Here is a 25,111-nt window from a genome sequence, read left to right as displayed (position 1 = left end):
GTCTATCGTTCTATGGTCGTCTTTTCAAGTTCGCCGCTTGAATACCCCTGTGACGCAGAAGGCCAGTGACATCAGATCTTCTGTTCAGAATGCCGCCAAATGTCCAGTGTGCACAGCGCGAACGCCGGCTTTTCACTTTCAGACTTGTAACGTGAGCACCCATATGAAACGCGATGTATAACGCACTGAAGAAATTTGTCAAAAGGCCAGGGCTAACCATAAGAAGAAAAAAACAGGGGCGCAAATAAACCTTTTGTTTTTGCTTGCTGTGATTTTACTTCACCCTAATTGCTTCCTTTGTCACTGCAGCCGGTTTCGGACTAGAATTGTTCGCGCGCAATAAACAGCCGTGTGCGCTTTCCTTTTAGGTTGTCTCTGTTCGACATTTTTCATCAGACTCGAAGGAGTTGGGGACTACAAGGGACGGGGCGTGTGCATTCTCCTCAGGGCGGATGCTGCGCCACAGACGCCCGCGCATCGAGTGTTGGCTTCCTCGCACGCAACAACGTGGCGTGGTGTCGTGTAACCCGGTTTGCAACACCGATCGCCGCACTATCTCACCTATCCTACTCGTGTGGCTATCCGCGTGCAAACAAAGCACGACACAACACAGGCGTGTTGACAGTAGGCTTGTTGGTGGGGTGGGAAATAGCGCTCTGCCTGTCAAATTGGTCAGTTTTCTTTTTTGAGACTCGGGAAATGCAATGTAGTTGGTCCTTGGTGCGGCCGCTGTACAAGTGGAATTATTCGGGGAGTAGTTGCATTGCTGCCGCGACGCAGGAGGAAATAAAACGAAATCACGCATTTTTATTCGAATCGCTAAAACTATTCGGTGTATATATCTCCTAAGAGAACTCTTGGCGGATAGGGAGCTCCCGCATGTGCGCAAAATGTATTCTACTGCAACAGAACGCCTCCATCGAATAAAAGAGCCCGCCAGGCGATCATCATCATCAGTAGCAGAAGCCGCAGCAGCATCATCACCACCACAATAATCATCCCAAGTCCACTGCTGTATGAAAACCCCTCCCATAGATCTCCGACCGCTCCTGTGCCCACGCTACAATGTACAGCTTGCAGTGGTGCAAAAGTTTACGTGAAACGAACTCGAAAAAGTTTCTCGGCATAGGCTGGAGGAATTGATTTTCTACCCTCTAGCGTATCGCTTTGTAACTGTTACAAAAACATAAAATAGGTTTTATTGGATCTTCTAGAGCTTTGAGGACTTACGCACTAACTTTTAAGCCCAGACGCCTGCCGGTGCTTCATTCGGACGCGCGCATTTCCTACTGTAGAACTCCCCAACGCTCCGTAATATGGTGCTGACCGGCTGGGCGTTCGGCGTAACTACGACATTTGTAAAAAAAATAATCACACATGATCACCACTAGGTTACAAAACCTGTCGCGACAGCGGCTGACGTACGGCCATTCGATTACAATGATTGCCCAAGGACACTTTTCATGCAGTAAATATTCAAGTATTAGCTTTCAGACAAAAAAAAAGAATTAAGACGACACTTCTTATGATGTAGTTATGTAGAATTACACCCGTCATGTTGTAGAGAATGCGAAGCTCTGCTTGCCAATTACCTAACGTGCCGTCTTTATTGTTAGTGTCCAATTTCCGAATATCTCATGCCTCCCCAGTCATCATATTTTTCTTGTTGCGTATTTATCTTCTTATCTCCGTATACATGGCTCGACACATACCCGCGTTTGTATTGTTTGTATCGCCGCGACAAGAGGACGTTTAATGGGAGCGCACTCCGCTGCTCCTACTCGCCTACTTGCTACTTCTCTTTTAGCATGCATACACTACTGGTGTAGGCGTCAGAACATGTCAGGAACACGTTTCTGAGTCTAAGGCCAAAACGCATTCACTGGTCTACCTTTAGTACGCCACACCAGGAGAAACTGGCCTGAAATTTGGCTTACAAGCTGTGATTTCTCCATTCAACGGCATCGACGGTAAAGCAAACCCATGGATAGGCTGCAAGATAAGCCCATAAATCAGTTGTGTGTGGGTAATTCCTTGGTAAGCGATTCGAAAAACAACCATTTTTTACATAATTCCTCTCCCTCCCCCGGTACCATCAACACCAAATAAAGGCAAATTCTGTATGCTCTTGGGAAAAGAAAGAAAAAAAAAACCTAGGGTCGATTTGTGAGGGGAGGCGTGAATGGATCACGGAACCGTATACGCCTCGCTAAACAGCCCTGCCGCAGGAAGCGTGTTGTTCGGCGAAGACGCGCTGCGCGAGAGTGTCCGCGGGGCATTTCCAAGATTTCTTTCTTGCTTAAACGACTGCACGTGAAATTTCAAAGATTTCTTTCTCACTTAAAGCAAAATTAACTCGTTTAAACTTTTGAGTCGAGAAGAAATATATCGGTCTACCAAACTCTCCAGCTTTCGTATTTTACCTTTGACCACATCATGCTGGAATTTGCGGTGAACTTTACGCCGAAACATTTTTTTTTTCTCGCAAATCTAATTTTTTCGCTAATAAGACAGTTTTTTTGGTATCCGAATGTCTTCTAAATATAGAACCTACAGGGCCGATAACGAAATTTTCGCAATTACGAGAACCGCGAAATGGGAGGGGGGGGGGGGGGGGGTGAGGAGGATGAGGAGCAAACATTGTGACCAAAACTGTTTTACAAGTGATGATGTGTTTGTGATCTCTATAATTTACTTGTATTTAAAAATGATTAATAGCTGCACATTTCAATTACCATTGCACATAGCGAGGACAACAGCCCTTAAATTCTGGATAAACAACCTAGTGAAGCGTTGCATGGCAAATCTGGTTTTCTGATATTTCTTAAACGGCCCCATGTTTCACACATCTTTCTCAAATTTAAATGCGTGCGCATGGTACCAATATCTTTTCGTCAAAACTGTTTTAAGGAAAGATTGCACACGGTGCTGTAAATGTTCATGATTTGTTTGTTTAAATTGAATGTTGCTGGACCCAATATCCTGGACGTTTGGAGTGGAATGATATATAAATAAAGGGGTTTCTAACGCCCTAGACACAAGGTTGAAAAATAGAGAGCAAGCTGTTTGTTACAACATAACACTTTAATGGTGCAGTGTTGAACGTAATGAAGACAACGTAACAAAACGCTGTTGAACTGCATTAAGGTTGTCGGGCGTACTCTAGTATGGGTAAACATTTTGTTTTCAATAATCTTTCCCAAGCGGGGGGTTCTCTGATAATGGCCATATATATTCGCCTCACAGTAGTGATCAAAGTTTGTTACCTGAACTAGAAACACATAAACTTGTTGAAATGATGATGATAATGATGATGATGCGTTGGTGAACCGTGAACATTATTCAGAGAATAACTGTACGAAAAATCACATCCTCGACGCATAAAAGTTGCCGCGGAACACACTGGAGCATAAAATGCTGATTATTACTACGAAACGTCAATAAGGCATTAATTTCCTCCTCAGCCTTTAGACGATGGGGTTGTTTTAGGAGTTTAAAGAAACCATGCAGACAATATTTTCTTGTTTTATAAGAGAGATGTAGACCGTAGTGGAGGGCTCTGGATTAATTTTGACCATTTGGGTATATTTCATTTGCACCGAGAAATCGACACACGGAAATTTTCCTTTTCGCCTCCATCATAAAAGCAGCCACCGCGGCCGCGGTCGAACCCGCGTCCTTGGCCTCAGCAGCAAACCATGTCACTGTGCGCAGCAAAAAAAAGCCCTGTGTACAATTCATTAGAACCTTCAGAGCTGCAGCGCCGCATTCAAGTTCCTAGAAAATTTGGCTGCTCCAACATCGCCCTTGCTCTGCAAACGCTTCATTCAGCCCGAAAGTCGGTGGTTATGTTTCGTGGCCAAACCGCGTCCGGTGATTCGGCTCTTGTCCGCGCGACCTCCGGCTGCCGTATGGACATGGGCGCTTTGCGAGGAACCATTTTCTGGTTATTTTGTTCTGTTTTTGCCCAAGCGCGCATTTATAACAACGCAAAAAAAAAGCACTCCGAATGCCAGGACCACTCATCTCGCAGTCGGCCAACCACAGAAGCTCCGGCTGCTCTGTCTGGCATGCGCTAGCAGCTAGAACCCGAGGAGGCCCTCGCGCGCTCGCTACGTGTTTCTGGATCTGCGCGGCACCTTCCCCAGACTCCATTCCGTCTTTTCTTTCTTTCTTTTTTTTTTTTGTGGCAGTTCTTTACGATGTGCGAAGAAGTAAGTGCTCACTTTCCGACTGCCGGGCGGTGGCGCATTCAGAGAGAAGAATATATTGCCACTGGCAAGGCTGTGGTATCGCGCGAGTCGCGGTTGCTCGCTTTCTGATTTGATTTGATTGATTGTAGGGTTTAACGCGCCGACGCAACGCAGGCGACGAGGCGCGCCGTAGTGGAGGGCTCCGGATTAATTTTGACCACCTGGGGATCTTTATCGTGCGCCGAAATCTCGTACACACGGGCGTTTTTGCTTTTCGCCTCCATCAGAAAAGCTTACTTTCTCGGGATTAAGGTGGAACAAGCCCTCTGCCGAGTCTACGTATAGGAACGGCTTATTTACGTTCCGGCAGCGATAAAAACGGTAAAGGTCACCATTGTTTCCCGCGTTGTGCCTGTGTTATGAGGTGCTAGCGATCGTTTTCACCGCTGTTTATTCGTGCGCTGCTTTACACTGCTTATTTTGGGCGCGTTTAAGAGCCCCAAGCGTTTCACAAGTATCCGAAGGCCCCTGCCACTAACGACATGTCGCGTAGTCTGCCGCTACACACGTGTTGGTTTGTGTTAACACAAGACGTAAAATTCGACTTTAACGCCCTCAGTGATGGGTGGGTTTGTGGGAGGCGCGCTTCGGGCCGGGAATTCCTTCACTTGCTGAAGATGTTTTGCATATAGGGCATTTGTTTGTTATTGCTATTGTTGTTTATGGCTGGGCATCGATTGAAATTCCAATCCGACTAATCGGCTGGCAATAATCGATTAATTGATCGGTTAATCGGTTGGTGTGGTTAACAGAAGACATAAAAGAATAAGACCAGATTTCGAGTTCTAAGTTTCTTTTTTGCTATCCGGTCATCAAAACGGAGGAGTCGTAATCATATTATACATTTTTCACTTATTAAGGCAATATCATGTAGTACGTTCAGGTGGTCTGTCCAGGTGGGCAAAACAGGCTTCGCGTGGCACAGACGGGGCGCGAACGCACGTTTAGCTGGCGCTGTTTCTTGAAGGAGCCAGGAAGGCGCCTCTCTGCTTGGTTTCACTACATGCGGTTCTAGCCATGGTATTGTAAGAACGGGTTGTTACTATGTAAGGTGATGCCCTCAAATATGCTTACACGGTGCTTCGGGGAGCTTCATATCTGGTCTACTCTCCTTACGTAAGTTGAACGGATTAACTGTTAAAAAAGTAATCCTTAACAATGCACTACTCGATTATTCAGCAGATCGAATCGCCCACCCCTATTGTTATTATATTTGGAAAACGCAAAATAAAAAGAATTTGACGTTGGGCTAAACTTTCAAAAAAAAAATGTAAAAGCCTCAATAACGGGGAGAACGAAAAAAAATACGCGGGTTGCTTGGACTGTTATAATATTGTGAAGGCGAAAGTTTAGACCTTCCCTTTATCTACAGTTGCACTTTCTGTTTAGCTTGGCGGCAGCGCCCGTCACCACTTGACCAGCCCCTCGGGCAGCACCCTCTGAAGCTCGTTCCGCTGTCTAGCCATCGCCAGTATCCTGTTCACCCCTGTCGGTACCTCTTTTTTTAAAGGCAGCTCTACCCTCCTCCCGCTCTGCCGTTCCCCTTTCCCGTCGCACGCTGAGTCGCCCTTGCTCAGAGCCCGCCTCCGACACTTCTGTCGCACTGCTGTTTCCCTTTTCTGGCGCGCGATCCCAGGCTTACGCTGCTGTCCCAGGATCGTGCAGCTTCAACTTTTTTAAGTGCGAATGCACTTTATAAGCGACCCCAAACCATCCACCGCCGCCGGCGGCGGCGGCGGCGGTGTCCGCAGTGCTCCTCTATATTTAAAAAAGAAACAGCATCCGGCGCCAGGTTTCGATCCGAGGACTTTGCGGCCGCAGCGCGACGCTCTACCGACCAAGCCACGGACGCGACGCTGATATCAGTGTTAGTGACGCGCCTTATATCTTTAACGCATTCAAACTACGTCGTCAGCGGCGTGCGTTGGCGACTCAGCGGCGTTATAGCGGCTTGATAACTGCGTGGTGTACACGTGATACTACAAACCCGATGGAAGAGATGGAAGAGAAGGCGGCGAGGCGGTGGGCTGCGGGGGCCGAGCGCAAGCGCCGCAAGCGGGCCGACAACCGTGCATTCGCACTTTCACATTCTCCCCCTCGGGGAAATGCGGGGGAATTTTTTTACCACATATTTTCTGTACCTCACAACGCGCGTGCTGGGAAAATGGGGATTTGAAAGATTTGCCTTAAAAATGATCGAGCTGTGGATGTCCATGGGTTCCGTGCTTGTCTCTCTTTACGGCGGAACCTGGTTCGAATCCCTCGAAGAGGTAAAAAATAACAATTCACTTTTCAATTCATTTGGTTACTTTGTCTGTAGGAGCTTCCTTGAGAAGGGCGGAGTCATTCCAAGCATTCATTGATTTGATATTTATCCTTTGGACGGTCACCAATTTTTTGTGCGATGGACAGCGGATTATTTCTGACTACTAATGATGTCACAACAATTTAACAAAACCTGGCTCTTATTTTTGTAAGGTAGTGGGCCCCCGACCAACGCCAGGCACAGACGGTGCGTTAGCTGGGGATTTGACCCTCGTCTTTTCGTGCTCCACGTATTAATTGAGTGCACATCTTGCAATGCCACGAAAAAACGCCACTTTCCTAAAACCTACACAACAACATTCCACTACACCCTTCACTTTTCCTAGGAGATGAACTAATGTTCACTTGCGAATGTGTTCTAACCTATCTCGCGGATGTCAACTTCTTGAAGCTGATATCGTACCGCGCCCGACTTGAAACCCTCTCGCCCTTGAGGGAGGTCCTGATGATTCTTTTGTGTACACAGGGAGCCCCGCTAGCGCATCACCCTCTGAGTCTCCAGGTGATGTTACGTCTCAGTCCCAATCGTCTTTTATCCATCATTATTAGCATCTTCATGTTTAAGACTACGGGCCTTCTACACATATCTATACATATTTTTAGGCAATACCATACTCAACGAGCATATTTTATGCCCGAACCTGACAGTGAAAGACTACCTAATAGAGTCTTGGCGCTCTTTGCTCGTCGATACCCTTGCGCCAATAAACACAAGCATACTACTACTACTACATGACCGGCTGTCGGGCTGTCGAGAGTCACGGTGCAGCAGCAGCAGCCGTTGCTCTGCTGTTGCCGCTGCTGCCGGCTTCTCCTTCGGTTCACTGGTAAATGCTCTCGTATATATAAATGGGCGCTATGCCGACAGATTTGCCGGTGTCTAACTGCACGCCAACTCGCCTCGAAACGCACGCATGTACATTTCTTGTCCGAGTGTATACTGCCTTGTTGTGGACTTTTATTTTCCTTTATTTTGCTTGTACGGTGACATGAAGCGAAGTGCCCGTATATGTTCACATGTTGCCGTTTTAATTCACTGCTTTTCGGTCAGGCGAGGGGATAAAATACGAAGCAATGCTGTTTTGGCATTCAGCATGCAATCTGCAAGAATGACGCAACATAAAAGGAACGTTGCTGATCTTTGCCAGACGAAATCCGCCCGCTGCATTCTTTACCTCCTCGTATTCCACTGACATAAAGGACTGAAACGTCGATCGCGACATCGGTCTAACGCCAGTGGTCCACTATAGCTGAGGGGTGCCCAGATCGGAACGGCCGAGAGCTCTCACGTTTGTCGCAGTGTCGCTAGTGTATTTGCTCTTCGTATCGTGGCTCGCGATGGCGCAGAGAAGAGGAAGGAAGTGAACACGACAAAACACCGCATAGTCTGTCTAACGAGCAACAAGAAACAAAAGGGACTCAAGCCACACATTCCAGTCACGTATCCGCCGCCAGCACGGACACCATCGCACAACACCGCACAGATACAAATACCCCGAACGTGTCTTAGTTGTCTCGAACCTCTTTTTTTTTTCTCTTGGTGCGTCGTCCGCAGTCAGAAAATCCGCTGTGGTTGATAACGGGAATGCTCTGGCAGCGGGCGAAGTGCCGAGGCGTAAATGCTCTCGCTCTCGATGGTGCGACACGAGGCAATTCTGAACTTGTCTTCTTCCGCGCGGTCGTCAAATCTGGTGAGCGCCTAATCTGGTGTGCTTCTACACCTAGAGTATGTTCTCTGTTCTATCTGTCATCGTATGCCTGGCGTATGAGCCAAATATATTTTTACTTAGCCGGTTCCTTTCCAACTCTATTTGGGATAGGGAATGCTCGTGGTAATTCCATTCTTTTCCAGCTCCTCCTTGATAGAGTCATTCTCCTGCTATAAATAGGCGATGCAATTCAATTTCTCGCTAAATAATAAAGAAAACAGCGTGGCAAAAATGTCTTCTATAAGTTAACGGCGAAGTGTTGTTTATAAATATGCAAAATTTGTTCCGAAATATCTGTGGTATACATGATCGTTACTGGTGGAGGCATGTGCTTAGTGTACAAAGCGGTTTACAAAGCGCCTCATAGTCATAACCAAGGTGCGCAAATAACAGTAGACAGTAGGTCTGGCGGCAGCGTTCCTGATGGTTAAAGTCGGAAAAGTTTCATTTGTTTTGGGTGAGCAATAGATTGGGCACGTCGCGAAAAATTTTCGACGTTCGACCTATGGGCAGACCACCACCGGCTTTATAAATAGCGACCTGCCCATCGCTGCCGGCGACAATGGGAGCCAGCGTGCCAAAAAGTTACCGTGTTGGGATGGCGCGCTCTGTCAGGTAAGGCTAAGTTTAATCCCCTAACTCGATTGATTGATTGATTGTAGGGTTTAGCGCGCCGACGCAACGCAGGCGATGAGGCGCGCCGTAGTGGAGGGCTCCGGATTAATTTTGACCACCTGGGGATCTTTAACGTGTGCCGAAATCTCGTACACACGGGCGTTTTTGCTTTTCGCCTCCATCAGAAAAGCGGCGGCCGCGGCCGGGAATCGAACCCGCGTCCTTGTGCTCAGCAGCACAATGCATTAGCCACTGAGCAATCCCCAAACTCGCCAGCTTCGCTTCGCTCTCGGTAGGGCCTGCGACTGCTCGCATTAAATGTAGCTCTCGTACCTACAAATTCCGACTGTACCGATCACTACCTATAATATCGGCCAGCAACGAGAATTTAAGGTGAAGTCTAGACCCATTTCTTAGCTATGCAAACGCCAACTTACACAAGTAAACCTCACTGCTACCATATCCGCCTGCTTCCACTGAACCGCGCGCTGAACTGGCGTCCACTGAACTGTGCGCGTTCAGTGGACGCCGGCCGGGTTCAGGCTTTCACCAACCTTTCCAAGTAACAATTTCGCGTTAAAAAAACTTTTATTTGAGCATACCGTCGATGGCACAGAAGGTGTGCACTCCCCGCAGTGTATATTGAGCACAAAAAAGGCGAAATAGCAACAATGACAGGCCGAGCAAACGCTTATACAGCGGAGAAATGAGGATCAAAGGCAGCGCCAGCCGGTGCAGTGGCGTCGGAAATAACTAAAAAACCAAAACAAGCCATAACAAATTCCGGTAAAACAAAGCGTTCTTTGCCTGTCCTCCCGGTTTTCAGGAGGATGCTGCTGCTGCTGCTGCTGCCGCTGCCTTGCCGGGTGTGGTAAAGGGTTTTATCTTACACGAGATAACGCTGGCTTCCCCGTGCCATGCCCGCAGTGTCAACATAAGCGAAGGCGCACGGGGAAGCCCAAGTTAATGCGTGTAATCCCTAATGTGCACTTGGATCTGGTGGCGTATTCGCAAGGGTGCATTGATACGTTTCATAAGTTGAACGTTTCATAAGTTGAGCAGGCATTTTTTTTCCCCACTTTCTTTCTGTCTTTCGAAATTCTTTATCTGTTTCAATAACCTACCATATTCTCCCCTTTGCTTTCCAAGGTTTTCTTGACGGCCAACCTTTATTTCTGTCTTATTTCAACGAGCCCCTCATTTCCCATTCTGATTCGCTACATGCATAGCAATGGCCTCTCTTCTGGCTACAATTTATCAAAAAACAGCTCAATATTAACCTAAGAAAACATTGGAATGTTGAGTGGCAACAACAACGAAATGAAAGCTACACATTCCAATGGATAAAGAATATTCACAAAATTCCCGACCACTTTCCCACCAACTATTACACGTCACAGTTTATTACTGGACACGGTAGATTTCCGTTTTATTTTCATAGGTTCGCCATTACAAATACTAACATATGTAAATGTAACCTACCAGCAGGCAGTTTTGACCACTATTTACAGGACTGCACAATAAAAAACAAACACAGAGAACAACTTCTTGATATCCATAGAAATTATCTCGTAAGAAGGAAACCGGAGCTAATAAAACATACAAAAACATTAAACATTTTAGAGGAAATTAACATACTAATTAACGCTAATATTCAACAATACTAACCCCTAAAATATTTTGTCACAATTTCACTCACACCCAGAAACAAAGTCAGCGGCAAATAACGCGATAATAGCTTTTAGATATTTTGTATTTATCATTGTGTTTTAGTAAGTCATTTTCTGCGTAATTATCTTGTTTAATTACCTTTTACATTTTCTAAAATTTTAAATCCATACATCCATTTTCAATGTATTTAATTTACCCGTTATACCTCGGTGGAACGGGAAGGGTTTCAGTTCATGAGCCCGTTTAATAAAGTCTTGGTGCCATAGGGAGCTTAGGAGGGTTCAACGCTGTTCGACCACTCTCGACATGTCGTAGACACTCGAGTCATGGCCCGGAGGTTAAGAAGAAGGTCCTCTTCACCCCGAGTAGTCCGAGTGGCGCTGGCTACCACCCTCAAACACAGGAAAAAAAAATCCCTTAACATAAATACCCCAGAACGTGGAGAGGAAAATAACCCCACCGGTAGCGTAGTGGTCATCGCACCAGACGCGTATTCTGGAGGTCGAGAGTTCGGATCCCACCCGGCGGGCATTTTTTCTCCACTTTCTTTCTGTCTTTCCAAATTCTTCAGCTGTTTCATTGACCTACTGCATTCTTCCCTTCACTTTCCCAGGCATTCTTGACTGCCAATCCTTATTTCTGTCCTAATTCAACGAGCCCCTCATTTCCCATTCTGATTCGCTACATGCATTGCGATGGCCTCCGTTCTGGCAGTCTTGGTGCCATAGGTAGCTGAAGAGGGTTGTTAGAGATTAGGGGCCCTTGGGTTGTCTGACTCGTTCAGGCCTGCAGGTCCCGGCCCGGCATGGTGTCGGACTAGAGACTCGAGATAACTGCTTAGGAGGAAACTGTACAGGAGGTTTATTCTACATAATGACAGTCGAGACAGGAGAACAAGAATGACACAAATACTTTCGTTTAAATAGAGTTCGTATTCCCCAGATCCCTGGCTAGGGAATTTAGCTTCACACAAGTTGTCCAAGCATGTGGGCCGTGGACGACACTTGATGTACCGCCCACGACATGAGGCGGGGCTGATGCACACCGGCCACTCGGTCGATGGAAAGGGTTAATGTCCACGTCATCGATCATGTGTTGTGCCGGAGTTGCACCATTTCGCGCAAGTCTTGATTTTGGAGGCCCCGTGAGGACGGAATTTCAACTCGTCTCCCAGCGTGTGAAGACGAGTGACCTCTTGTTCTCGCCGACGGTTGGAAACCGAATAGCTTGGGCACTTGAAACCGCAGCTTCCTTTCGGTGGACCCTTCTATCATACGGGTATCAAGGAAAGAAGTGGCCCGCAGCGTCCGGCGAACCGAGGGTAGAAGCCGCCCCTTGAAACCGCCGCCGCCGCTCCAGTTTGCGCGAGCGTTTCTTGCCGCCTCGTGCCTCTGGGTGATTCATCGGCGTACACATTGCGCTAGAGCTTGCGAGGAATTTTTTCCAGGCCTGTGTTGGCCGATCCTAACAGCTCCTCCGCGGCCCGAAAAATCTCGAATGGCCAGCGTTGACGACCGCTGGGCAGGAAGCGATGAGCCTGGAACTGGGTGTAGGGGCAGTCTTCCACCAAGGAACATACTAACTTGAACAATTAACAAAGGAAAGCACCAGTGGGCTATCCCATGCAACAATGCACCCCCCCACACGCAAGCGCCCGGAATTCGCCAAAGACCCACCAGGCTTCCCACACCGACAACGAAACACTTTACCAGAGGAGCGATTTGATTATGGCTGAATTTTGGTGTCGCCAAAGCACGGGTATAGGTCCTGTAGAAAACGCACGCCACTGGCGGACTGCCCTAAACAAGGTTAAAATAAAAAGAAACACCGGAGGCGATCCAACTCCAACTGAGTTACCTCATAACAGTCGGCTTAAGCCAGCAGCATTCCCATGCAGTTTTCCCGTCCTGTAGCGTACAGAGAAATTATACTCCTGGAGAGCTAGACTCCATCTGACCAAGCGACCATTTTTGGGGAACATTTGCCTCAGCCACGTGAGAGGGCAATGGTCGGTCTCAAAGATGAACTTTGCTCCGTACAAGTAACACGACAAATTTTGCTCCGCCCATACTAAACAGGTAGCACTCTTTTTCGGAAGCGCTGTACGTTTCCTCTCTACAGGTCAGCTTACGGCTGACGTACAGAATCGGGTGTTCTTCGCGGTCGTCGCCCACTTGGCTTAAGACAACACCCATTCCTCTATCACTGGCGTCACACTGGACTATAAACTCTTTAGAATAGTCAGGGGTCCGGAGCAGGGGTCGGGACATAAGCACCGCCTTCAGACTCTTAAAGACGTTTTCTTTTTGGGCACCCCAAAGTACTTCAGTGGGTGCTCCCTTTCGTAACGCGTCAGTTAAGGGACTTGCCAGCTGTGAGTACATCGAGATATACCGCTGGTAATATCCGACCAGTCCCAGAAAGGATCGAATGTCCGTCTTAGTTCGAGGCTGGGGAAATGCCACGATCGGAGCAATTTTTAGCTCTGATGGACTCCTAGTTCCCTGGCCGACAACATGGCCCAAGTAAGCCACGTGAGCGCAACCAAACCTACACTTTTCCGCCTTCATAGTTAGTCCGGCCTTTCCCAACCTAGAAAACACGCTCTTAAGGTGTTCTAGATGCTCTTCCCACGTTTCTGAAAATATAGTGACGTCGTCCAAATAAGGGAGAGCAAAGCCCTGCATATCCCCGAGTACGATGTCAATGAGTTTCGAGGAGCTGAAGGGGGCATTCTTCAGCCCAAAACAAAGCATTAAGGGTCGAAAGGTGCCAACCGGCGAAATAAACGGCATACCTGCTCGCACTTTCGGAGAACGGTACTTGGCAATATCCGCGCACAAGATCGAGGGTGGAAATGAATTTTGCGCCGCTCACTCTTTCTAGTCTCTCTTCTATGTTGGGAATCGGGTATAGTTGGTCCCTGGTAATAGCATTAAGCTTTCGGTAGTCTACACAGGGATGAGGCTCTTTGCCTGTTGCCTCAACCAGAATCAGCGGTGAGGTGTAGTCACTCTCAGCTGGCTCTATCACCCCCATGTTAAGCATGTGCTGTATTTCAGCTTCTATTATCTCCTTCTGCCAAGGTGATACCCTGTATGGTTTCGACCGTATCGGCTCGTCAGACGTGAGCTCTATTTCGTGCGTCAGGAGGTGTGTCCTTCCGGGACGGTTGCTGAATCGGTCAGCGACTTCGCTTAACAGCTGCTTTAGAGCGTCAATCTAGCCCAATCTCAGAGATTCTGTATTTATAGAAATAGCCAAGATATTTTCCACGCTGACACTATCTCCTGCATTTAAGTTCCAATCCAAAATCTCGCTTTCGAGCTCCTAGGGTTCGTTTAGCATTAGATTTACGATCCCGCTGCGTTCTATGTTCGGCTTCATGATATTGCAGTGATAAATTCTCACCTGCTTCTCTCTTCCTGGAATCTTTAGCGCGTAATTCGTATCAGAAAGTTTCTGAATAACTTCTACAGCACCGTTCCAGTGAACTTCCAGCTTATTTTTCCTCGATGGCCGGAGGATCCTGACGCGATCACACACGCGGAAAGTTCGAAGGCGGGTGTTTTTGTCATAGTAGACTGCCTCCTGGGAAGCTTGCATATTACGGTTTACTATCTCCCTCGTACTGCTAAGGCAGTCCAGTAGTTGAAGCACGTACTCTACCACTGTCTGGTTCTATCCTGTGCCCTCCCACATTTCTCTCAGCATTCAGAGGGGGGAGCGCATGGCTCTTCCGTACGCAAATTCCGCTGGGGTGAAACCCATAGTTTCGTGGGGAACCGTACGCAAAGCGAATAATGTGGCCGGCAGGCAGTCCTCGCAGTCCTCTTTGTGATCGTAACACAGAGCGCATAGCACCCGCTTTAGAACCGAATGCCATTTTTCCACACTGTTAGACTTCGGATGATACACTGAGCTGTGTAGCAGCTTTACTCCGCACCTCTCTAGGAACGAGGCAGTCAAAGCGCTCGTAAAAACTGTTGCCTGATCCGTCTGGATTTCGGACGGAAATCCTATCCGCGCGAACACCGACAGTAGAGCGTCAACTATCTCTGCTGAGCTCAGTTCTTTCAGCGGAATGGCTTCGGGAAATTTTGTGGCTGGACACAGCATAGTAAGCAGGTACTTGTAGGCTGACTTAGTTTTGGGCAAAGGGCCTACTGTGTCTATTACAAGCCGACGGAAAGGTTCCGAGATTAGTGGCACAATTTTCAGTGGAGCCTTCCATGTCGCCCCCGACTTTCCCACACGCTGGTACGCATCGCATGATTTCACGTAGCGTTCCGTGTCTTTGAAACATCCCGGCAAATAATATTCCATTAGTAGCCGCTCCTTGGTTTTGTTGATTCCAAGATGTCCTAACCAGCCATTCCCGTGGCAGAGACTCAAAATGTGTGCTCTATATCTTTCAGGCACGACCAACTGATCAAGTGTTTTTCCTTTTCTCTCCTGGTAGTGGTGATGCAGTAAGCCTCCTTTCTCATGCACAGTTATATTGCGTCTAGCAATGCCTTCTTTGGCCGTAAAGTGCAATCTCTCCAAAGTGGGGTCCTCTCTTTGCTCTTGTATTAGCGACTCCCGGTTAACCTTAAGAAGGCGATCAAAGTTGCGTGAAGCTGGAGATAACACTGACCCTTCAGAGCTCTCTGCTTCATTTACTGGCTCAGTGATCGAATTCTCTGTTCGCTCATAGCCTAGTGCATCTGTCTGCCTTTGACAACCCGTCATTTCTTCTTCATCCTCAAGTGTTTCTAGTGTTTCTAGTTCTCAAGTGTTGGCAGGCATACACAGTGTACCTCCACCGCCTGTTTTATCCATGCGACTTCCCCCGTGAAGTCGTCTGCTGCAACATAAGACGGATGGACAACGTCCATCGTTGAGGCGCTATCCCGAAGCACGTTGCAAGGTTTCCCATTGACTTGCAGTTCGTGCAACTACGGCCTAAGGAGCTCTAGATTTTCGTCGCTATCATCGACGCACTTGAACACTACCCTAGGTTTTGTGCATTTGGCTGCAAAGTGCCCGACACCATTGCAGTTGTAGCAGCGAAGTGGCCTACTAGCCTGAAACTCTTTTTTTCCTGCCTTGTCTGCACCCTCTCTCTTCGGCTGATATTCCCGCTTTTCCGGCACTCTTTTTGGCGCCTCCGCCTGCACGGAACTTTTCGAAGGAAGGTTCTTTTTGCTGGGAACATGACTCCACGTCGCGTTTCTAGCGTCTGATGCACTCTCATCTGTGCGCAACCTTCTGCGAGTAGCGTACTCTTCCGCTAGCTCTGCGGCTCTTTCAACTGTGCCGACATTTTCCCTGTCTTGAACCCACAGCTTCACCGCTTGGGGGATGCTTCGATAAAATTGCTCGAGGCAAATGAACTCGACAACTCCATCACGGCTTTCATAGGCCCCTGCTCCCTTAAGCCACTCCAAAAGCTTAGTCTTCAGGCCATACGCGAAATCCGGATAGCCCTCGCTGTCGCCTTTGCTTGAGATTTTAAAACGTTGGCGGAAGCTTCAGCTGAAAGCCTGTATTTCTTCAGCAGGCTGGCTTTGACTTTCTCGTAATCAGCCACATCCTCCGTACTAAGTCTCGCTATTACTTCAGCTACTTCACATGGTAAGAGTGTCAGAAGCCGTTGTGTCCAAGTACAGCGAACAAAGTTCTCCCGTTCACAAGTTCTCTCAAAATTTCCTAGGTGCAGTCCTATGTCCCGTGCAGTTTCATATGGATGCACGTACTTATCCATCCGTTACGATACTGCCTCGCATGTTCTTTCAGGAGTCTCAGCTCTCGCGCTACCGCCATCTTTTCGTCTTTCCTTTTCAAGCTCCAATCGCTTTAGCTCTCTTTCCGCTTTTTCAGCTTCCCACTTTTGCCGTTCCTTCTCTTTCTCCCACTCTCGTTCAGATTCCTCCTGAAGTAGTTTCTGTTTCTGTTCTTGTTCCGCTTTCTCTTTAGCTTCTCGCACCAAGTTCCATGCATGTACAAGCTCGTCGTTATTCTCGACGCTTTTAGGAATGATCTTGCATAACGTTTTTTTCGTTATTTTGCTTTGCACTTCTACTGACTGCTGCTCGCATAACAAGAGCAAGTCCGACTTCGGAAATTTCATTAGGTCCATGACCCAGCTTTCTTTGCTTTGCTTTGGCTCTGCGTCCACGCAATATCGTGAGATTAACCCTTCTCAGTTGACGAGCGCTTGATTCCCAGTGTAAGATTACTCTCTCAAAATCTAAGCCTGGTGATTCCCATAGCAAAAGCCAAACGCTCACCCGCAGAGACAGCACAATGACGCACGGTCCATCCCACCGCTGCCACCAGTGTTAGAGATGAGGGGCCCTTGGGTTGTCTGACTCGTTCAGGCCCGCAGGTCCCGGCTCGGCATGGTGTCGGACTAGAGACTCGAGATGACTGCTTAGGAGGAAACTGTACAGGGGGTTATTCTACATGATGACAGTCGAGACAGGAGAACAAGAATGACACAAATAGATTAGTTTAAATAGAGTTCGTATTCTGTCTGTCTGTCTGTCTGTGACTCGATTTAGCCACCCGGCCAAAGTGAAACTTGAGCGAGAACAAGGCATTATGCAAATACAAGGTAGACAATCAATGCAAAAATAATATTTACAGTGTTCCTTTATAAAAAATTTATGGATGCTTGATTTTTACGAAATGACATACTACATCCACTGCAGAAAAAAAATCACCCCGTCACCTGCTGTCACCCGCGCCACTATAGCTTCTGGCGGCATTTTAAGGAATTAAGCGGCAAAAGTTACGAACAGTTCGACTAGATAGGTTCCCCGTTCTGCTTGGAACGCACGTGGAGTAGGCAATGTGGTTCTATAAACGTTGAAGGAGGGCGCCTCGATATACGCGCGTCTCCGCCGTGCGTCAGCGCTGGCGTCGAGGCACCCGGCCTTGAGCAGTGGAACGCGGTAAATTTAAATTTACTTGAGCAAACCTCAAGCGTGTTTACCTTGGGGGGAGCGCGACAGAAGAGGAACAGCATGACAGGTGAGCGGGAAAGCGAAGGGAGGCATCTACTTGGCAGATGTCGACGAAGGACTATCGTCTTTTGTCGACCTTTGCAACGAAAGGAGCAGATACGCGGCCGAATTTTTCCAGTAAAAAATAGCCCCGAGAGTCTAAAGACAAAACCAAGACAAACGACTCTGCGTTAATTTTTTGCATCTGATTACTCGCATCATTACTTGTATCACTTTTTGCATTCCATTTTTTCATAGTATTTGCACTGTCGTGTTAGCTGCAGCGGGTGGAATAATAGCACCTTGCAAACCTGCACGGAGACGATATTCATGTATTACTTATTTACGGGTGATAATGCTACAAATATACATACGCGCGGTGAATATTTCTAATGAAGCAGAATAAAACAGGGCAAATTCTGTTACGTGGTTAGCGGTTTCAGCGGATATTGCAGGAGCGCACTTGTGCCTTAGTGCCGTAGGCAAGGATTTAAGAAATACTTTAGTTAAATTTTCAATTATTCACTGTTCTTTTTACCTGACAATGAAAAAGATGTAGCCTGTTCGTTCTCCAGGCACGTTGCACCTTGCACGCGTTTGTTCACCAAGCTCGCAGATAGGTTTATATGTTAGAAAAAAGTGTCTCATTGTCCTCTTGAAAAATTTAGCCGGAGTTCCGCGCGCGGTTCAAAGTCGCTGAGCACGAGATGTAATTGGCTCACAGGAAGAGTGACGTCTGCTCTTTTCTTTCCTCCCCGCAGACTCTGAGCTGGCGTACAGCGGCAGCCAACCAGGTGGAGGAGCGTCTGTGCTGAGTCAGTACTGTGCCATTTGTGGTGACCGCGCGACGGGAAAACACTACGGTGCTGCCAGCTGTGATGGCTGCAAGGGATTCTTTCGCCGAAGCGTTCGGAAGAACCACCGCTATTCGTGCCAATACAACCGCAGCTGCGTTGTGGACAAGGACAAAAGGAACCGCTGTCGCTATTGCCGACTCAAAAAGTGCTTTCGTGCCGGCATGAAGAAAGAAGGTATGTGGTGGGAAGCAGAACCTGTGCGGCCAAGCACTGATCTCTTTGGGCTCACGATAACAAATCTTTTAGAATCGACGTGACAGCTTTGGGCACGTGCAGTCTGATTAGGCTCACGCTGACCAATCTTGCCTTATCGGCGCGAGTGCTGTGGGCGCGTGCAGTGATCTCTTAGTGACGCTTTCGCAATCGTGCGAGGGAAAAACTCCTTTAGGAATCTTCAGGGGAAGTTCTCACGTGGTGAAGGCACAGCGTGTGCATGACATATCTTTCGCGCACCCGTTGGCAGCGAACGGATGTGGCAAAGTGACATGCGCGGTACACGTGCCTGGAACTATACTTGCGCATGGTGGACCTAAAATCAAGCAGCATGTTGTCATTGCGGCTCTTTCAGCTGGTAAAAAGTAGAAGGTAAAAGCCAAAATGTGCGCACACGCAGAATGAGCGCACGCAAAAGAGACATTAAGTGGGGGTTGATTTTTTCTATCTTCAGATGGTGGTCCATAAAGAAAGGGAGGGTTATCCCGTCTTCCAGTGTACTTTGCTGATCAAGCTGCCCGCTTATCTTTGACGAGTGTGTTAACGTAACATTTTAGATGCGACTCTCAGAGCATCTCTTGTCGGCGGCCCTGTCCTTCCTGCGTGCGTCCGTTGTCCGCAGCCACTCTCTCCCTCTCCTCTCCGATAGCGAACACTCTCTCGCGAGGGGCATTGGATTGGATTCGATTGGATTGGCTTGGATTGGATTGGATTGGATTGGATTAAAGTGGATTGTGTTGGATTGTGTTGCGTCATAGCCGCGGCACTCTCTCCGCGGTCTCCTCTCCTTCGGGCGCGCTGCGCATATAACCGGTGTGCCGCTCTCCGGCGGCCTTTCAGTCGACGGTTTTTTCTTGCCATGAGCAGTCTTCTACGAAAGCGGCCCGGCTCAATAACGTACATATGTATCATATATTAGTAGCATTCTCTTTAAGAACGTCTATTAAATAGACGTTAAAATAAGGTGTTAAAGCAAATTGGTCTATATCAGTAGATTAGAGTTCTGTGAATACAAATATACCACGCGCAGCAGAAGAAGTTGCTTAACCACGCAGAAAATGCCGAAATCGGGAAAACGAGGGCCTCCGTGCCCTAAATTTTCCGGCACAACGATTTGTGACGTAATAAATTATGAATGACGATGTTGGATGGGCGGATAATGGTTAACATTTTAGGGCGCAGCCCTTTGGTGGCCGTGTCTGGACTGAGCCTCATAGTCGTCGTAACCGAGTGAACGATGGAAAGACCGAATAGTGAAAATACGGAGTGAACGATGGCAAGACCGAATAGTGAAAGGAAGCAAAGGAGGAGAGTGTCGCGAAATTATGAGGGGAAGGCTGTTCGCCGTGGCGGCGTGAGCGCTCTCTGAAAGCGTGCGGTGAAGGAGGGGGGGGGGGGGCGGAATTTACGGAAGAAGGCCCGTTTTTTCGTCCTACAAAGTCTAAACGAGGTACGAAGCGTGTGATGTTTTAATTAAAACTGACAGTTTTTATCGTCGCACTTGTATATTTCTCCTTTCTCCTGTGTACTTGCCCCAGGTAGCTCAGTTTGGAGGCGGTCGTTGGGAGGGTGGGGCATAGTACCGGGCATTGCAGGTGAGAGTTAAGCTGCTTTATTTATTAAGGGCGCTTGAAATGACGAAATAACCTATATGTAGAGGCAAATTATTTAAAATATAAGCCTGCTTGATTGCTTCGTGGCAAACTACGTTGGAAAGAAAGAGCGGTCGTAATCCGTCTTTACCGCAGGACCAGAGCCCACACCCGCGTCAGTAACAGCTTCATCCATAAACTGGATGCTAGCAAAACAACCACAACAAGGAAGGAAGGATAATACAGTACAGGAAAGGCAGGGGGGTGAACCAGGTTACAGTCCGGTTGGCTACCCTACGCATGGGAAGTGAGAAAGGAGGGATTTAAAGAGAAAGAAAGGGTATTTAAAAGACGGGAAATAGAGATTGCGGAGCAAGAAAAGAAAAATTAATGGTAACTACAAAAACAAAACCGTGGGCCACTCCAATCCACTCCGCGCCACATACCTACACTGCCTGTATACACTCGCAAGTCATCCATAAGGACACTGAATATGCAGGTGCTCGTATTTAGGAAGTTTATGAACAGCCCTCAACGAAGTTCCATAATGATGACGCTGTGCCGTAAGCACTTCCATAACCGTCGAAACGTTGAGCGGTTGGGATTTTAGGAGCCGTAGCTGCAGCTGGGCTATAACGCGCGCCGCAGTGGGGGTCCACGGATTAATTTAGAGCACTGTGAGTTCCTAACGTGCGCCGAAATCTTGACACACTTGCGTTTTCGTTTTGTGCATCCATCAGAAGAACCGCCACCGCGACAGGGATCGAACCCGCGTCCTTAGGCTCAGCACCTACATAACCGTAACGGAGGTTCCTCCTTTAAAACACGCCAAATGCAACAGTGCCGCGGGGTGAGTTAAATACAGTGCATGCTTTTCTGTACATTAACAATAATGATCGAATCTTGGACGAGGTGTGAGAAACTAGGAGAATCTATCCGGATTATAGGATTTCGAACGTCTTCCTCATGCCTAAAATGGCGAACATCTAGATGGTAGCGCACTTACACCCGGACACTAAGAAAAGAGACGACAAACCACAACGCCCGGACACTAAGGAAACAGACGACAAACCACAACGCTGTGATTTGTCGTCTCTTTTCTTAGTGTCCGTGTGTAAGTGCACTACCACCGAGATGTTCCAAATCCAATACAAACGAGCCGAGTTGTCACTTCTTCTGAACTGGGGAACCCCGTGAACCTAAAGAAAAAAAGTCTTCCCGATGTGTACTTGCGACCTATGAGAGAAAGCTTCTGTCGAAGGTTCTCGTAACACACATTCAGAAGCGTATGAGAAAGGTGAAATTTCTTTCCTCCATCCTCGGGATTTACACGCAACATTGTCTTCCACAACTCAAGAAGTGCTGCACGAATATGTGCATGCACTGGCACGTTTTCACAGCCTTCGGAAAGACAACAGACAGCTCCACATACTTCATAACCTTGAAACTACAAACTGCGGCCTGGGGTACAACACATGGGCAGCTTTCAACAAGCGCCCATTGACATGGCCCTGACAACAGGAGAACCCAATATAGTCACATTGATTCTCTATAAACATAGCAAACAATAATGCCCCTCGCGCAGAGATGAACACGCTCGCAACCTCAAGCGTAAACATTCTATTTGCGCTCGTGATATCACACTTTGCAGGTCCCGGATAAATGCAATACACACTATAGGCGATGGCGATAAAAGTAAAACAATAATCGACCCGGCACATCTCTCGTGCTCAGTCGAAAAGTCGCTTGTAGTCATACGTCATTGTCAGGTAACAGGTAACAGATGGTACTAATGCTTGGCGAAAAAATTCGCTATTGATAACCTCAAGGTGAACAACTTACAACGATAGCTATTAACGTAATGATATGAGGTTATGAGCATTCTCAGGACCGGATTTGTCCCTTCAAAAAGAAACAGAGTCCCGAGCGAGATCATGTGCCGTGTGCGCATATGCGGGCTTTGACCCGTGAGATACCGTGCAGATACCATTTCTCGGATGAGTGTGTATCATGGTTGTGGATGAAAACGGTCCTAAAAGTACCAAAGGGACGTTTTGGGGGCGGGGAGGGGGGGGTGGAGGGAGGTTGCTGTTAACAGTTACGCCAAAATCTACGAACCAAGATTAATTTTCTCCCGCCTCTTGCACACTAAACAGGCTACACAGCCTGACTATGAAATGAAGAATTATACCTTCCAATGAGCTTAGACTAGCGGGCCAGATCCACGAACCCTACAACCTGATACAAAATATTTCCGACCGGCACCCATTTAGGAGGGAAGCGTAATACGGTGGCTGGGCTTCCTTGCCTATTCCAGACGACTGTACCAAGTGCTGTACCTCAACCTCATTGATGCCGCACCTCAACATGATGCGTCCCCATTTGCTGCGACGCATCATGTGGCCCCGTAGTAACGGTTCCATCGTTACAAACGGGCTAGCTGAACTGCCGGCGGCTCAGCGGGCAAGGGGTCACGGAATCTACCTGGCCTCGCCCAGCGGCGCAACAGCCACCCGCGAGCTAAAGGGCTCAGCACGGCGCACCGCCCCATTTACTGCCGCATCTGTGGCCGGTTCAGCTCCTCTCGATGGCTTGGAATATAGAGCGCCCCCGATACCAACATATCCGTTCGTCGCCGCGTCATACCCAGACCGTTCAATTTGACATTAATGCGTTCGTATTCACAACTCATAGCAAGTGCTTAGGTGTCCTTTGAGTGAAAACGAACTGCGGCTGAAGGTGAGCCTTTCGTGCCGCCACCGCCAGAGGCGCTGGCTGCATCGTTCGCGAGGGTTCCGAAGAGCAACGTTTGTGAGTTGTCTGTGGTGCAATTGTAGATGCGGTGTCTGCTGCTGCAAAAAGTTAGATCTCTGCAAACCAATGGTCGCGTCCTTTTCCAAAACAAGCAAAACCGAGCTGTCGCTCGACAAACTTAGTTCAACCCCGTTCAACCACGGCAATTATTTAAGCGAAGCTTGTGTGGCTAGGGTTCCGTGTATTTTTCGTGTCTGGGAAAAAAATACCAGAAACCCTACGGTCCCTCGAAGCGCGAGGCATTGTGTAGCGCGAGGGTTTGGAAAACGAAAATCCCGGTGTGTGTCCCCTCATGTTTCAAACGGCCTATGATTTCGGCGGTGACCGCGGAATTATAGAGCACACCGGAGTGTTCTTTTTCACCACGAAAGGAGCTAATAACTTGGGCTGGAGGGCGGCATACGCCCAGAATGCGACGAGAAAGCATTTCATTTAATGCTGCTGGTTGATTTACAAATGAAGTATGCAGTGCAGTGCAGACATGGGGTAGGGTTCCGTGCATTTTTGTTGTGCGTGGGCAAAAACGTTTCCTGCTAGAGTCAACAGTATCGCGATTGCTCAGCAGTATTCCATCCATCATTGTGTATATGGGCTAAAAGAGGAGTAACCACCATAGGTTTTGGAACACTGGAGGGGCATGCAGAAGAGAAAGAGGCCATTCGTCCTAGGGTGAAGTTGCCCAGACGATGTAGGATTGTAGGCTTCGGTTTGGTGCTGAGCACGCCCCCTGTACATGTTGTTCTGATATGGCGGGATTTAATATCGGAACCCTGTTAATGAAATAAATGCGTAAAGCGTTTGGTAAGTAGACAATGTGAGCTTTTGAAATAAGGGTGCGTTATCTTTTCAAGCAGCATTCTTTTTTGGGGGGTGGGGTGGCGGGAATAATATTGTTGCGTGGTAAGTCATTGTTTGGGATATCTCTGCAGGCGTTGGGTATCCGCCTAATCTGTGGCTGGTTCGTCGTGTTTGGCGCTCGTCCATAGTTTAGCGACCGAGACCGACAACAAAACTTCGGAGCCTTCATGTGCTGTTTCGCAAGTGTATTTCGCGCGGCTCGTGGAATCGTCCCCAAAGCGCCCAGCAACCATTTCCACCGGGTCGGAGAGCTCCCAGGAAGCCAAGCAAGCGTCTTTCCTCGAAGCACGGGTCGAACGCTGAGAAAACACCGAGAATACTGCAAAGCAGTAAAACAACGAAAAGGAATGCGCCCTTCTGGAGAGCCTGGCAGCCAAGGTCGGCACCCTTCTCCTGCGTCCTTCGCCGTGACCGGAACGTGGGCCCACTTTTGCAGACCCCGGAGAACCCCGGACCGACAGCCTGGAGACACGGAGCCTGCGCTGTGATTGGTTCGTGTGTCCCCAGTGAAAAGCCCCGGAGGGCCCAATGACAGGGGCCCTGGTAACACGGTGTCCGTGCTGTGATTGGTTCGTGCGGTTAGAGCCAGAGACCCCGTACAAGGACCTGAAACTCTATTTAAGACCGTGCAGGCCCTTTGTTTGAAACTCGACCTTGTATCTTGACCATGTAACCCAACTGTATATAAACCTTCTTGCTTCTCCTTGTCGCCCTGGCCCCTCAATCCTGGTTCGATGCGGTGAGCCCCGAGACCCCGGACCCCGGCTACGACAACTGGACGGCGAGCGGTGGGATCAGCGCAGCGCGGCAGAGTCATGCGGTACGGGTGAGTACCTGGCTTTTCTTCTTTGAGGCATCGGGTCTTTAGCCTAGGTTTTTGCTAAAACCGGTAGCGTGTTTTCAACTGCCCAGGAATTTTGTGGTTGAATTCATTACTCTGAAGAAAGCAGCACTGATCATGGATCTGAACAAGTTGCGGAAGCCCGATCTCGTACTTATGTGCGAAGAATTGGGGATAGAATTGGGGAGAACATGCAGGAAGCCACACATCTTAGAGGCCATTCGAGTTATTGGTGCCGCGGATGACGAGCTTGAGGAATGCTGGAGTATAATCGAAGAGAGGCGAAATGAAGCCAAGTTGCTCGAAGAGAGAGAGCGCGAAGAGAAGCGGCTCGAGCGAGGGCGCGAGGAAAAACGCCTAGCGGAGGAGCG

The 25,111-nt window shown here is 48.3% G+C and overlaps 1 protein-coding gene across 4 annotated transcripts in view; it reads left to right on the top strand.

Moving 5' to 3' along the window:
* The window catches only part of Hnf4 (Hepatocyte nuclear factor 4), a 121,819-nt gene that overhangs the window by 54,091 nt on the left and 42,617 nt on the right, over positions 1–25,111 (top strand). For 3 of the 4 annotated variants that reach the window (XM_077686285.1, XM_077686283.1, XM_077686284.1), the window contains exon 2: positions 18,327–18,596. The exons of the other annotated variant lie outside the window; for it this stretch is intronic. In XM_077686285.1, coding sequence (XP_077542411.1) covers positions 18,327–18,596 — 270 coding nt within the window. The remainder of the gene's footprint in view (positions 1–18,326; positions 18,597–25,111) is intronic. 4 annotated transcript variants of the gene reach the window in all.

Source organism: Haemaphysalis longicornis, unplaced genomic scaffold (genome assembly GCF_048455015.1).
Source record: "Haemaphysalis longicornis isolate Haplotype H1 unplaced genomic scaffold, Haemaphysalis longicornis Haplotype H1 scaffold_1, whole genome shotgun sequence".
In the NCBI taxonomy this organism is placed as follows: Eukaryota; Metazoa; Arthropoda; class Arachnida; order Ixodida; family Ixodidae; genus Haemaphysalis; species Haemaphysalis longicornis.
This window is presented reverse-complemented; position numbering and strand designations above follow the sequence as displayed.